The sequence below is a fragment of the Arvicola amphibius genome, chromosome X, assembly GCF_903992535.2.
Source record: "Arvicola amphibius chromosome X, mArvAmp1.2, whole genome shotgun sequence".
Lineage (NCBI taxonomy): Eukaryota > Metazoa > Chordata > Mammalia > Rodentia > Cricetidae > Arvicola > Arvicola amphibius.
The window spans coordinates 64,283,753-64,297,664 of NC_052065.1; the positions used below are offsets into that span (position 1 = coordinate 64,283,753).

General features: G+C 43.0%; 2 protein-coding genes across 6 annotated transcripts in view; both read left to right on the forward strand.

Annotated features, from left to right (window-relative positions):
* Positions 1-848, forward strand: part of Pbdc1 (polysaccharide biosynthesis domain containing 1) — a 45,604-nt gene extending 44,756 nt beyond the window's left edge. For 2 of the 5 annotated variants that reach the window (XR_005283904.1, XM_038317410.1), the window contains 2 exons: positions 184-276; positions 389-848. Coding sequence is in view for 3 of the 5 variants with exons in the window: in XM_038317410.1 (XP_038173338.1) it covers positions 184-276; position 389 (94 nt within the window). In the remaining 2 variants the exon portion in view is untranslated. Of the gene's footprint in view, positions 1-183 lie in introns of all 5 variants that reach the window. The other 3 variants (XM_038317406.1, XM_038317409.1, XM_038317416.1) reach the window with 3 other exon arrangements.
* A 7,124-nt stretch (positions 849-7,972) lies between these two features.
* Magee1 (MAGE family member E1) lies at positions 7,973-10,816 on the forward strand. The gene has a single exon (XM_038315928.1). It carries the CDS (start codon positions 7,973-7,975, stop codon positions 10,814-10,816), a length of 2,844 nt encoding a protein of 947 aa, XP_038171856.1.
* Positions 10,817-13,912: the final 3,096 nt, after the last annotated feature.

Sequence of the window (13,912 nt, forward strand, 5' to 3'; positions counted from 1 at the left end):
ACACAACAATATAATACTATATCTTGGAGAATGTTCTATGTGTGCTTGAGAAGAATACATTTTTGTGCTGCTAGTTGACAGTGCTGTACTTAATAAAATGAGCATTTTAATTTAGTTTGATCTGACCTATTTGCATTTCTTTGCATTGGCAGAGCTGCCCCTCTTATTTTTTTCTTAACACAGATTACTCCTGCTGCCTAAGTCAAGACCAGCCTACAAAATGCTCCCAGGACAATGCCAAAAGCACCTGTACCAGCTCCTGGGACTTCATCATTGGTATCAGCTCTCCTGGATCAAAAACACCTGCCAACAAAAATCTGGTTTGTGTCTCATCCCATGGCTAGCTCCATTTCACAGGACCAATGATAACAATATTTTTTCCTTTTAGACACCTAAAACAAATGCCTGGCATCTCCAAGATGACAGCACACAGGATGCCTTTTCCAGCCACACCTCCTGATAAAGGTGGACCCACCAACACCCAGCTCTCCCCTCCTCACATCGCCCTATGCCCTCAGGAAGTAGCCAGACTTGAGTCTACGCCATTTTTCCAAAGAGAGCCTAATTATCACTTCAACTTCTTGTCACCCCTATATCCAAAGAGTCTGGAATGTTAAGTCTGGAGCATAGTGTCCAGCACCTGGTATCCATCCCAGCCACCCTGGCCTGGGAGTATATTGGTCTGGACTCCCTGGGGAGGGTCAGGACCACTCCCACAGGGTATTTAAGTGGGCTCCCAGAGGAGAAACACCTGATTCTGGGTTTGCATGTGCTCCCCGCTTTCCTGTCTCCCTGCCATGAGCTCAGCCTCCCGAGAGTGCTGTACTTAATAAAACAATGTGCACTGTTGAAAACGTGCCTATTATGTTCCTTTTATTCTTTCCATCAGAACATTTGGTGATTGTGCTCCGTAATAGTTGCTTCAAAGTTGGGTACAAATACATTTACAATTATTATAAGCTTGGCCACAATATCATTAGCTTGTCTCTTAAATTTTTTTTCTTAAAATCAATTTTGTTTGATATATTAGCTATTCCTACTTTGTTTTTCCTTCTATTTGCATAGAATAACCTTTTTTTAAAATGTCTTCACTTTCACTGTATGTGTGTCCTTACTAGTAAAGTAAATTATTTGTAGGTAACATATAATTGAATTACTCTATGTCTTTTGGTTTGAGAATTTAAATTACATTTAAGCTAATTATTAGTAGGTAAGGATTTAATTCAGCTATTTGATTCCTGAGAGTGAAAACTAGTGTGTCTCTGAATCCTGTTTGTCTTTGACTCTTTGTCTTCTGTTCATTTGCCTTGTTCAACTTCGACAAGGCAAACTAGCACTTGTTTTATTTTTTTATATTTTATTATATATATATTTTATTATATTTTATATTTTATGTCTTGAGAAGCCTGTTCTTTTCTAATGAGAGACAGAAAGGGAGTGGATCCAGATAGGAAGGCAGGTGGGGAAGAACTGGGAGGAGTAGAGAAAGGGGAAACTATAATCAGGATATATTGTGTGAGAAAATAATCTATTTTTCAATAAAAAGAAAAAAGCTATGATACTGACAAGATACGTGTACATATACCAACACGCTTGTGTATATATATTTCAAGCTTATGAAGGCAATAAATTAAAACTAATTACACTTTTGTCAATTAGAAATTAGGAATTTCTTGTCAAATAGAAATCAAAGATGACATACACCTTTGATTTCAGTAGAGGTAGAGGCAGTTGGTTCTTTGAGTTCAAGGCCAGCCTGATCTACAGAATGATTTCCAGGACAGCTGGAGCTGTTACACAGAGGGACCTTGTATTGAAAAGAAAAAATTTCTTGAGATATTCTAAAATTAGAGTTTACCAAATATCTTAGCAATGTAGAATTATGAAGTTAAAATACTGAGACTTGGGGCTGGAGAGATGGCTCAGTGATTAAGAGCATTGCCTGCTCTTCCAAAGGTCCTGAGTTCAATTCCCAGCAACCACATGGTGGCTCACAACCATCTGTATAGGGGTCTGGTGCCCTCTTCTGTCCTGCAGGCATACATACAGATAGAATACTGTATATATAATAAATAAAAAATAAATATTAAAAAACTATTCACTTTATAAAAAATACTGAGACTAAAGGAACTATGTGTCAACCCTTTTTAAGTTAACAACAAGCTAGGAAGTTATAAAAAATGGTTCCCATGCACCAACTGAATGTGTTCTAAACTTAATGCTTTGCTCTTACACTTGTTTCATACATGTAGGTATTGTATCTCAAGATTGAAGTGTTAAAACAAAAGTGAGTTGTAATGGGTCTGGCAGAGATGAAGATGATCTAAAGAGACAATTGTGTCTCTCATTCTGACTATGAGACTATTCAAAAATCGCCCACAAAGGAATTTCCCTGGGCATATCATGCTGGGAGAAAAAGTAGGCCTTAGCCAGAGGGACAAACGTCTCCTGGAAAGAAGTTTCACAGTTCTAATAATTTTCTCAGATCACCTCACAGAATGAGACAATGATGGGATAGTGGTAAACAGGATCACACCCTACCTTGGATTGCCTAGATATGCATGTTTTTAGCTCTCAATTGAAACTTTAATCTCATTTCAGGACCTAGAAATTGGATTGGCAAGGTTCACTGGATTTCTCTGTCCCTCTTCCAAATCTGGATACATTGAAGAAATCCACCAGAAAATGGAGGGAGGGAAAAGAAAGGGAGGGAGGGAGAAAGAGAGAAAGAAAGGAAAGAAAGAAGTTCTTTATGAAGAATCAGCAACCTGTATATCTTTATTTTTCAATACTCTAAATGATGTAATCCTGAACTGACTGTCAGCATAATTCTCTATTAACACTTTTCCTCATGCCTTGGAACAACATTTTTCTACTCAAATTCTGATATTTCAGTTCAAGTCACCAAATCTCATCTTACTGATTTTTCATCAAAAAAAAAAAATACTGTAAACATCAATGTGGATGATTGGCAGAACCTAGACTTCAGGAAAATTTCCATTGTTTTTATAACACTAAATATAATGTCTTACAGTAAATAATATAAAAATGTCCATGTTAAGTACTGTTTGTACTATATTTTGCTTAATAAGAGCATTATTTTATCAAGTTGCAGTAAGATTGTTGATTCTTGTGGGAGACCTGCCCTTTCCTGAGCAGCAATGGAGGAAGGGATTGTGGGGGTGAGCAGAGAGGGGAGTAGGGGAGGGCCTAGGAGAAGAAGAGGGAGGGGAAACTGTAGCTGAGATGTAAAATACATAAACAAATTTATTTTTTAAAAAAGAACATTATTTTTGTATTAGCCCAAAAGACTTCCACCCATTTTATATTGCTTCTCAAAGTTATTACAATATACAAATGTATGTAAACCAGCATCTTTACTTATTAGCTTTGTCATTGTTATTTGTATAACTTTTGCAGACAGCTGTGCTTTTATTGTTAAATTGGTTTTTTTAGCTATATATTTTTCTCCCCTCCCCTCCCTTATTCTCCCCTCCCCTTCCACCCTCTACCATGATCCCCATGCTCCCAATTTACTAGGAGATCTTGTCTTTTTCTACTTCCCATGTCGATTAGATCCATGTATATCTCTCTTAGGGTCCTCATTTGTTCTCTCGGTTCTCTGGGATTGTGAATTGTAGGCTGGTTTCTCTTTGCTTTATGTTTAAAAGCCACTTATGAGTGAGTACATGTGATATTTGTCTTTCTGGGTCTAGGTTACCTCACTCAAAATAATGTTTTCTAGCTCCATCCATTTTCCTGCAAATTTCAAGATGTCATTTTTCTCTGCTATGTAGTACTCCATTGTGTAAATGTACCATATTTTCCTTGTCCATTCTTTGGTCAACGGGCATTTAGGTTGTTTCCGGGTTCTAGATATGACAAACAATGCTGCTATAAACATAGTTTAGCATGTGTCCTTGTGATATGATTGAGCATCCTTTGGGTATATGCCCAAAAGTTGTATTGCTGAGTCTTGAGGTAGGTTGTTTCCTTATTTTCTAAGAAATTGCCATACTGATATTCAAAGGGGCTGCACCAGTTTGCACTCCCACCAGCAATGGAGGAGTTTTCCCTTTACCCCACATCCTCTCCAGCATAAGTAGTCATCAGTGTTTTAGATCTTGGCCATTCTTACAGGTGTGAGATGGAATCTCAGAGTTGTTTTGACTTGCATTTCTCTGATGGCTAAGGATGTTGAACATTTTCTTACGTGTCTTTCAGCCATTTTAGATTCCTCTGATGAGAGTTCTCTGTTTAGGTCTGTACCCCCTTTTTATTGGATTATTTGTTGTTTTGATGATCAATTTCTTGAGTTTTTTGTATATTTTGGAGATCAGCGATATGTTTGATGTGGGGTTGGTGAAGATCTTTTCCCCTTCAGTAGGCTGCCTTTTGTCTCATTGACTGTGTTGTTTGCTTTACAGAAGTTTCTCAGTTTTAGAAGGTCACATTTATTTATTGTTGCTCTCAGTCCCTGTGCTACTGGTGTTAGGTTTCAGTGCATTCAATTGTACTTCCCACTTTCTCTTTTATGAGCTTTAGTGTGGTTGGTTTTATGTTGAGTGCTTTGATCCATTTGGATTTATAATCCTCTCTAGGGCTGGGATTAAAAGCATGCACCACCATCATTAAAGGCATGCACCTCCCAGTTTCTATGGCAACTAGTGAGGCTACCTGGACTAAAGGTGTGTGTCATTATGGCTACTGAGATTAAAGGTATGTGTTACCATAATCTTGTCTGTAAGGCTGTGTTTCTGTAGATGCAACTAACTTCCTTGGGTTGGAGTTTTCCTTTGTGTAGGGTTGGGTTTATGTCTAAATATTGGTTAAATATGGTTCTGGCATGGAATATCTTGTTTTATCCATCCAAGGTGATTAAAAGTTTTGCTGGGTATAGTAGTCTTGGCTGGCATCCATGGTCTCTTAATGTCTGCAGAACGCTTGACCAGGACCTTCTGGTTTTCATTGTTTCCATTGAGAAGTCTGATAGGTCTCCCTTTATATGGTACTTGGTCTTTTTCCTTAGCAGCTCTTAATATTCTTTCTTTATTCTGTATGTTTAGTGTTTCATTATTATGTAGTATGAGGGTACTTTTTTTTGATCCAGTCTGTTTGGTGTTCTGTAAGCTTCTTGTATCTTCATATGCAACAATTGAAAAACTGGCTGTCATATTAAATAAAGTTCTTAAGTGTTACCTCAAAGATGGCTCTTACTAAAAGTATATTAGACCCATGGAGAACTCTAACGTCTCTCTGCTGTTAGATTTCCTATCCAAATGGTCAACGAATTCCTTATAGCTATTAGAATATTTGCTGGTCCTACTAAACCCAGCAGCAATAAAACATTGACAGACACTTGAAGGGCATTTCTGATCAATGTTACTTTTTTGTAGTGCTGGGGATCAAACTCACTCATCCTAGGCAAGTGTTCTACTACTGAGCCACATCCCAGTTCCAATATGTTTTTGAGGGTTCCTAAGATAACATACAGTGGAAATAGTAAAGATCACCCAATGTGCAGAGAGTTTTTATTCAGGGTTTACTGCAGCAAAGAGACAACCACTCTAACTTTTGTTTTAGCAGAGAATGGCAGGTAGAGGAGTGAGAGAATTTTATAGTGGGAAAGGGCAAGCTTCTGGTATGTACAGGTAGGCAGCCATTAAATCGGGGAAGCTGCAGACCAGCTAACAAGAAATGGGGCATCCTATATGATTTCTCAGAGTTGTGTATTTGACTGTCTCTTGTTGGACCTAAGTTAGAAGCGTAGCCAAAAATTATGGAAGTTGTTAATTATTAATTGAGTCCTGGCCATTTGTGGCTGATTGTTACAGAAGTTATACTTTAGCTTCCTAGATTGTTACTAATGTTAGTAAAATGACATCATCCAAGGTCTGATTTGAAGGAGGTGGGTTTCCAGGGCTGTTTATTGTAGATAAAAGTGTCATTTTTTTTCTGAGAAGGTTGCTAAAAGCTTTGGGGTATAATTTTACTTTCGTATATGGTCGAACCTTGCCAATTTGTGTTTTCTGGTTCTTAGTACATATCTCACATACAGCAATGAGAACAATAGCATTGGAGCTGACCTGGAAAGAAATTTGTTGGTGTTCTGGTACTACTGTGCCCCCAAGGAGCAATCCTTATGGCTATGAAAACTATATAAACAAACTCTCTGGAAAAGTTTCCTTGTGAATGGATATGATAGAGCAGGTAGTTCTTCACTGAAATATAGCCACATCATGACAAGAAGGGACAGAAATAGAGCAAATGTATCATACAGTTAGTATTTATTTTTGAAGTAATGTGGCCACCTTTGAGGATTCCATAGTACACGGTATGATTTTGTGTGTGGCTATCAAACTAGCAACTTTATTTAAATTGCCATTAATTCATGTGACGTCTATTGCATGTCCATAGAAGCACCCTTTTCTGTGTGTTTGACAATCACCGTGAAATGAGTTCTAGTGCATACCAATATAAACAAGAAGAAACACTCAACTTTTCAAATCTACATGTGTAGCTGCAGCAGTGTATAAGATAGTATATTTAACTGCTTCTGGCCACCCTGCTTTTAGTACAGATTACAGCATCTCTTCTGGAAAGCCCTACTCTCCCCCGCCCCCCACCGCCGACAAACCTCACTTATTGAAGATGAGCCTGTCCTCCAAGTCAAGGACATTTACCACTTGATTCAGAAGCTAATCAGACACAACTATTTGGGTAATGGTGTGCTACAGGCTCATAACCAATTTTGTGGATCTACGTACTGGATGCAAGGTGGTTAGCTTAAAATCTTGCCAGAGTATGACATCATACGATTCTATTAAAACCAGTTGGTATTGCACTAAATGACACAAAATTATCTTCACAGGAACATATAGAATACTGCCTGCATAGGTTACCACGTAGGCTTATGAGGAAAACACACTATTTCTTCCATCCATTGATTCCTTCTCCTTGCAGTCCTGGGCAATGTTTCCTGCAATTGACTGTGACTCAAAATTCCAGTCGCCTTTTGGTAACTAATAGAAAGCTCCCAAAAGACTGCAAAAATCGTGCTAATTGCAGTTTTCCAAAGCTGACAATGAGGTATCCTAATAGCGCCCATGGTGCTAACTACCCTAGGACCACTAATTTTGGATGTGACTGAAATAGTACAATGGCCGGACCCCACAAAAGGAATTATATTTTTCTGTACTGTAAGGGTTGGGACTGTGCACAGTGAGATTGTCTAGATAGCTACAGGTTTCTTAATTAGAGCTAAATCCCAGCCCTTTGGCTCTTTGGAGAAGGGACAGGCTCTTATAGCTGGCAGCAATGTAAGAGTTCTTAGAGGCTTCAATAGAGAAAATGACAGAGGAGACAAGAGAAGGAATTAGAGCTTCACCCTCCCACGCAGCACGCATATTTTCCCCATAAACGGTTTTGAGGAAGATGCAAATCCTAAGGATGCTAACTACCAATTTTGAAAATCTATTAAGTACCTGACAATTGAGTAGAAACCCTCTAATAGGTACCCTGACTCTGAGAAATGGCTAGTGTTACCTCCATCTTTATTCTCTGCCCATCTGCTCCAAGCTCCTTGTTTTACCCTACCAAAGCCTCCCTCCAGCCATTGCGCAGTTTTGGTGCAGAATCACCAGGTCCACTTTCGCAGACCCACGGGAGGGGCTGGGCGGGGCGGGGTCGCCTTGTCGCAGAGCCCAACTGCGCCTGCGCGGACTGCGGCAGAAGGCGGGGTGTGAGAGCCGAGTATTCTGAGACTAGCGTTCATCGTTGGCTAGAACCTTCCTTCTTTCCCACCACCTCTAATTTCGGCTCCTGTGACTTGCTTGGAACTTTGGTTCTGGCAACAGCAGCAGCATTACTTGCTAGTGGCAGTTCTGTGTAGGGGCACCTACAAACCTCGCGTCCTCTTCTGCGAGACAGCGGGCCTGTCGGTGTCAGCTTCCACACGCAGGTCGTCAGGACCATGTCGCTGGTAAGCCAGAATTCGCGACGCCGCCGCGGTGGCAGGGCAAATGCGCGCAACAGCAGCGGGAAAGGTCTCCCTGCTGCCGTGCCAGGCCCAGACGTCCCTCAGGATCCCAGCGATCCTCAGATCCTCCAGGGCCACTGCGCCTCTAAGGGCCCAGGCACCTCCGGGCTACCCAACCCCCGGGAGGGCCCAAGCACCTCTGTGCTACCCACCGCCTCAGAGGGCTCAAGCGCCTCCGGGCAGCTCATCATCTCTGAGGGCCCGAACACCTCGGAGCTGCCCACCTCCGGGAAGGAGGGCCCTGGCACCTCCCGGCCTCTTGCAGTCTCCGCGGGGCTGAACACCGCTATGTCAATCACCGCTGTGGAGGGCCTGAGCACCTCTGTGTCGCCCACTGCTCCTAAGGGCTCAAAGGCCTCCGAGCATCTCGATGTCTCTGAAGGGCTGAACATCTCCGAGCAGCCCCACTCCGATGAGGGCCCTGGTGTGCAACCCACCCTGGCTGAGGGCCTGGGAACCTCGGTGCCGCCCACCTTCTCCAAGGTATCGGGCATTTCCGCGCCGCTTCCCTCTGGCGAGGGCCGGAGCACCTCCGTGTCGCCCACCATCTCGGAGGGACCGGGCATCAACATGCCCTCCCCCGCTTGTGAGGTCCTGAGCACTTCGGTGCCGCCCACTGACTCTGATGGACTGGCCATCAACCTGCCGCCCACCTCTGCTGAGGGCCCGAGCATCTCCGAGCTGCTCTCGGCTTCGGAGGATTCCGACATCTCTGTGTCGCCCCCCTCCGGGGAGGACCTGAGCATCTCCATGCCGCCCCCCTCCGGTGAGGTCCAGAGCACCTGGGTGCCGCCCACCATCTTGGAGGGAGCTAGAGTCAAAGTGCCGCCCACCTCCAAAAAGGGACTGCGCACCTTGGTGCGGCCCGCTGCCCGCGAGAGCCCGAGCGCCTGCGCTGAGGGCCGGGGTGCATCCCTGCGATCCATTTCTGCTGAGCGCTTCAGCATCTCGGTGGCATCCTGCGCTGCGGAGGGATCTGCCATCTGCGGGCTGCTTCCCTCCGGTGAGGGCCCCGGTACCTCCGGGCTGCTTCCCTGCGGCGAGGGCCCAAGCACCTCCGGGCTGCACACCCTGGGGGGAGGGCGGAGCACCTTGCAGATGCCCCTCGCAGCCGAGGGCGCTTGCGCTTCCGGAGTGTCCACTGCCGCTGACAGCCCTGAGGCTGAGCTGAGCTGCGGTGCTTCTGCCGGCATGAACTTATTCAAGTGCACCTCCCTTGCTCTGCAAAAGGCCTCTGCTCCCTCTGTACGCCCGAAGCGATCGGAAGGCCCCTGGGACTTCCAGGTCCTGAGAGACAGTGAGAATTCCAACTCCATTACCATTATGGGCCTTGGCACCGCCCACGTTGCCCTTACCCTGAAGCCTCAGGATCCTATGGAGAAAAACGTAGCAGAATTGCTGCAGTTTCTGCTGGTGAAGGATCAGACCAAGTACCCTATTAAGGAATCGGAAATGAGGGAGTTCATTGTTAGAGAATACCGCAACCAGTTCCCTGAGATCCTGAGGCGAGCAGCAGTCCACCTGGAGTGCATTTTTAGGTTTGAACTGAAGGAGCTAGATCGTGAGGAGCACACCTACATCCTGCTCAACAAACTGGGACCTGTGCCCTTTGAAGGGTTGCAAGATATCCCCAATGGGCCAAAGATGGGCCTCCTGATGATGATCCTGGGACAGATATTCCTAAATGGCAACCAAGCCAGGGAAGCTGATATTTGGGAAATGCTCTGGAGGTTTGGGGTGCAGCGTGAAAGAAGGCTTTCGGTTTTTGGCAACCCGAAGAGGCTTCTGTCTGTTGAGTTCGTGTGGCAGCGTTACTTGGACTACAGGCCGATAACTGACTGTGTACCAGTAGAATATGAATTTTACTGGGGCCCACGATCCCACCTCGAGACCACCAAGATGAAAATCCTGAAGTTCATGGCTAAGATCTATAACAAAGATCCTATGGACTGGCCAGCGCAGTACAATGAAGCTCTGGAAGAAGAAGCTGTCCGAGATGTTGCTAATGGATGGCGGCCTGTTCCTCGTTTTAGGAGGCCCTTTTTTCAGGAAGTTTCTCCAGAGCTCCTGGCTCCTGATTCAGATGCTCCTGGCTGTCCCGCAAAATATTCCCCCCATTCATGGCCTGAGTCAAGATTAGAGAGCAAGTCAAGGAAGTTGGTCCAGTTATTTCTGCTGATGGATTCAACTAAGCTGCCTATACCAAAGAAAGGAATTCTGTATTACATTGGTCGAGAGTGTAGCAAAGTGTTCCCTGACCTCCTGAATCGGGCTGCTCGCACCCTAAACCATGTGTATGGCACAGAGCTAGTGGTCCTTGATCCCAGGAACCACTCTTACACCCTGTACAACCGAAGAGAAATGGAAGATAATGAAGAGATTATGGACAGTCCAAACAGGCCCGGCAACAACTTCTTAATGCAGGTTCTGAGCTTCATCTTTATAATGGGCAACCATGCGAGGGAATCTGCAGTCTGGGCCTTTCTGAGGGGCTTGGGAGTTCAAAATGGAAGAAAGCATGTGATCACCTGCAGGTATTTGAGCCAGCGCTACATTGACAGTTTGCGGGTTCCTGACAGTGATCCAGTGCAATATGATTTTGTGTGGGGCCCTAGAGCCCGCTTGGAAACCTCCAAGATGAAGGTCCTGCGTTATGTGGCCCGAATCCACAGGAAGGAGCCACAGGACTGGCCAGAGCAGTACAGGGAGGCCCTGGAAGATGAGGCCAATAGAGCTGAAGCCGGGCACCGGCCCTTGGTTGTTCGCAACTTGCGATAGATGACTGTGTGGCAGTCAGCAAGGCCTTGTACGGCAGGGTCTAGAGCCCTGGTTCTCATGTATTGGGGTTAGGGGGGGTTACGTATTGTGTTTGATATTTGTGTTCCGGTTCCATTGGTGTGTTTTCATATTTAGTTCTTGTTTGGTATCTTGAAGTTTCAATTGTTTTAATAATGTTGTCCAGTGATGTAAATGTGATTGGCTACTTGCCGTCTCTGCTGTACTTTGGTGTAAGAGTTTTAATAGTGTTACACAACGTTTTGGGACTCTTTCCATCTTGTTGCATTGTCAAAATGATAATATATAGCATATAGCTATAGATACAGGCTTTTCCTTGAAAGCTTTAAAAAATCATCAGTAAAGTGATCTAGCTTCAGATATTAAACAAACAAATATACAACAACTGACAAAGCACTAAGTTGTGGCTGGCTTCCCTTTCTGTCTGCTATTGTGTGAAGAATACTAATGTCTACCTGTATTTGCTTTGCTGTGCTAAAATGTATTGAAAAATAAAGGTGTGATAAAGCAAACAATGTTGATGCACTAATTTATTCAATAAATATTTATTCAATTCCTGTCATACAATGGGGAGAGTAGTATATTCTGTAATAGTATGATAGACATTTACAAGATCTCCAGAACTCGAGAACCAGAAATTTTATTATGTTATAAACTATGTAGTACACTAAGTAGAGAGTTCTATGGGAGTTAAGAGGAAACACATCAATCTAATTCCTGAATCCAAATAGTCCATAGTGACCATGATGGGGGTGGGAGGACAAGATTAAATTCTTCATACAGCACGAGGTCAATGAACTCAAATCTGGATTCAGTCTTCAGTGAGTATTGGTGTGGATTGGTAAGAGATTTCACATGGCATTAAGGTATTTGAGCCATGGGATTGGAGTGATAGTTCACTGGTTAAGAGTACTTATTGCTCTCCCAGAGGACCCAAGTTTGGTTCCCAACACCCACTTTGGGCACCTCACAACTGCCTGTAACTCCATCTCCAGGGGATCCAATGCCTTTGGCCCTAGCAGCAACCCACACATGTGGCAGACACTCACACAAAAATATACACATGCATAATAATAAAAAATTAATAAAAGATATATGAGTCCGTGAGTTGGGGATTTAACTCAGACTGTCTGCACAAGACCCTGGATTCTATGCCAAGTACCACATAAACCATATGTGGTAGCTCACACCCGTAGTCCTGGCACTCAGGAAGTAGAGGCAGGAGGGACAGAAATTCAAGGTTATTATGAGCTACACTGAGAGCTCAAGGCCAGCCTGGGATCCATAAGGACTTGTCTTAAATAATTAAAAAAAGGATGTTTGAATTAGCTTCCTCTGAGTTATACTGTAGTTTTAATATGTATCCCCAAGTTGAGTGCTTAGCCCCAAATGGTACATCTTTCTTACCCCTACCATCACTGAGGTTCAGGGACCGTCAAAGGAGGAAGAGAGCATGGAGAGAATTTTAAGAGCTGGATGATGGGGAAGAGTGTTGTGGAATTTGTGGAATACAAAGCTCTTCACTGGGCATGGCTTTTGTGCCCATGAGCTCTCACCAACTGTGGTTACCCTTGCAAGACCTGCACAAGATCAATGTAGTCAAAATTGTACTATAGATGGGGAAAGTGCTCTCCAGGCTCCACCTTTTCTGACAAGCTCGCTATTGGCAGTTGATAGCTGCTGTGGGAGAGAGAATACTTCTTTTTAAAATGTGTGGCCACTGGTAGATTTTCCATGCTCCATTAGATGGCCCCACACCCATGCACACAGGAGCAGTACACATTGGACTTAGTAGATTATGAAAAAAGGATACAACATTGTGGGAGGTCATGTTGGGGAAGACTTGGAAGGAAAAATGGGGAGGGGTGGATATCATGGTTCATTGTATATGTGTATAATATTCTCAAGAATAAAGAAAAAGTAATATTTTTAAAAAGGATTGGAGACATGGCTCAGAAGTTAAGAGCACTTGCTACTCTTCTAGAGGACCTCAGTCCAGTTTTCCAGCACACACACCAAGCAACTCATTGACACCTGAAACTCCAGCTTCAGAGATCCTACATCCTCTTCTGGATTCCACAGGTACCTGCAGACACATGGCGTCCACACAAACACATGTGCACGTGCATTTACATATAAAATTAAACATGTAACTACATAAATAAATACATGTATAAATAAATAACTCTCAACTTTCAGTGATATATACCAACACACTTTTTGAGCCCATTTTCCATGATCTCCATGGGTTTCCTGTCACTCTGTTTATATTGTCTTCATTCAGGTAAACAAGCTAAAGGAGTAGCCCACATACATAAAATCTATTTTTTCTACCAAAGGTAAAATAGCCCTACTAGAACAGTATAGTGCTTTTAAAAATTTATGCTTAGTTGTATTATAGTCCATTGGCAAAATCCATGTCAAATAGTCAACCTTGCTGTCAATGGAAGGATAGTGTACTTCTTCCAATGAAGGATATGTAGTAACTGGCCTAAGAGAAGCTACACATATTTTGAATAAAAAAAGTCAGCTGACCGTATGAGAATTTAGTATTTGTTGTGAGATGGAAAGCTATTGAAAGATTTTCATCTGAGGACTGGAAGGACTAGAGTTAGTTTTTTTTTCTTTTTAAAGTTTTTTTAAATATATTTATTTATTTATTATGTATACAATATTCTGTCTGTGTCTGCAGACCAGAAGAGGGCAGCAGACCTCATTACAGATGGTTGTGAGCCACCATGTGGTTGCTGGGAATTGAACTCATGACCTTTGGAAGAGCAGGCAATGCTCTTAACCACTGAGCCATCTCTCCAGCCCCTAGAGTTAGTTTTGACAGAATTATGTTGGCTCTTGTACTGAAAAACTAAAAGGCCAAAGAAAACAGAACTTCTAATTCTAAGACAGAATTTTTTTCTTAATTCTTTTAAGAAAATATATTTTTTCAAGGAAAATTGAACTAAATAATTAGAGTCAGGCAACCTCTTTTTAAATAAAATACCCAAGAAAGCAGTCTCCACTGTATAAAGATATTAAAGGAATTAACACATAGTGATTAGAGCTATACTGCCTGCTACAAAC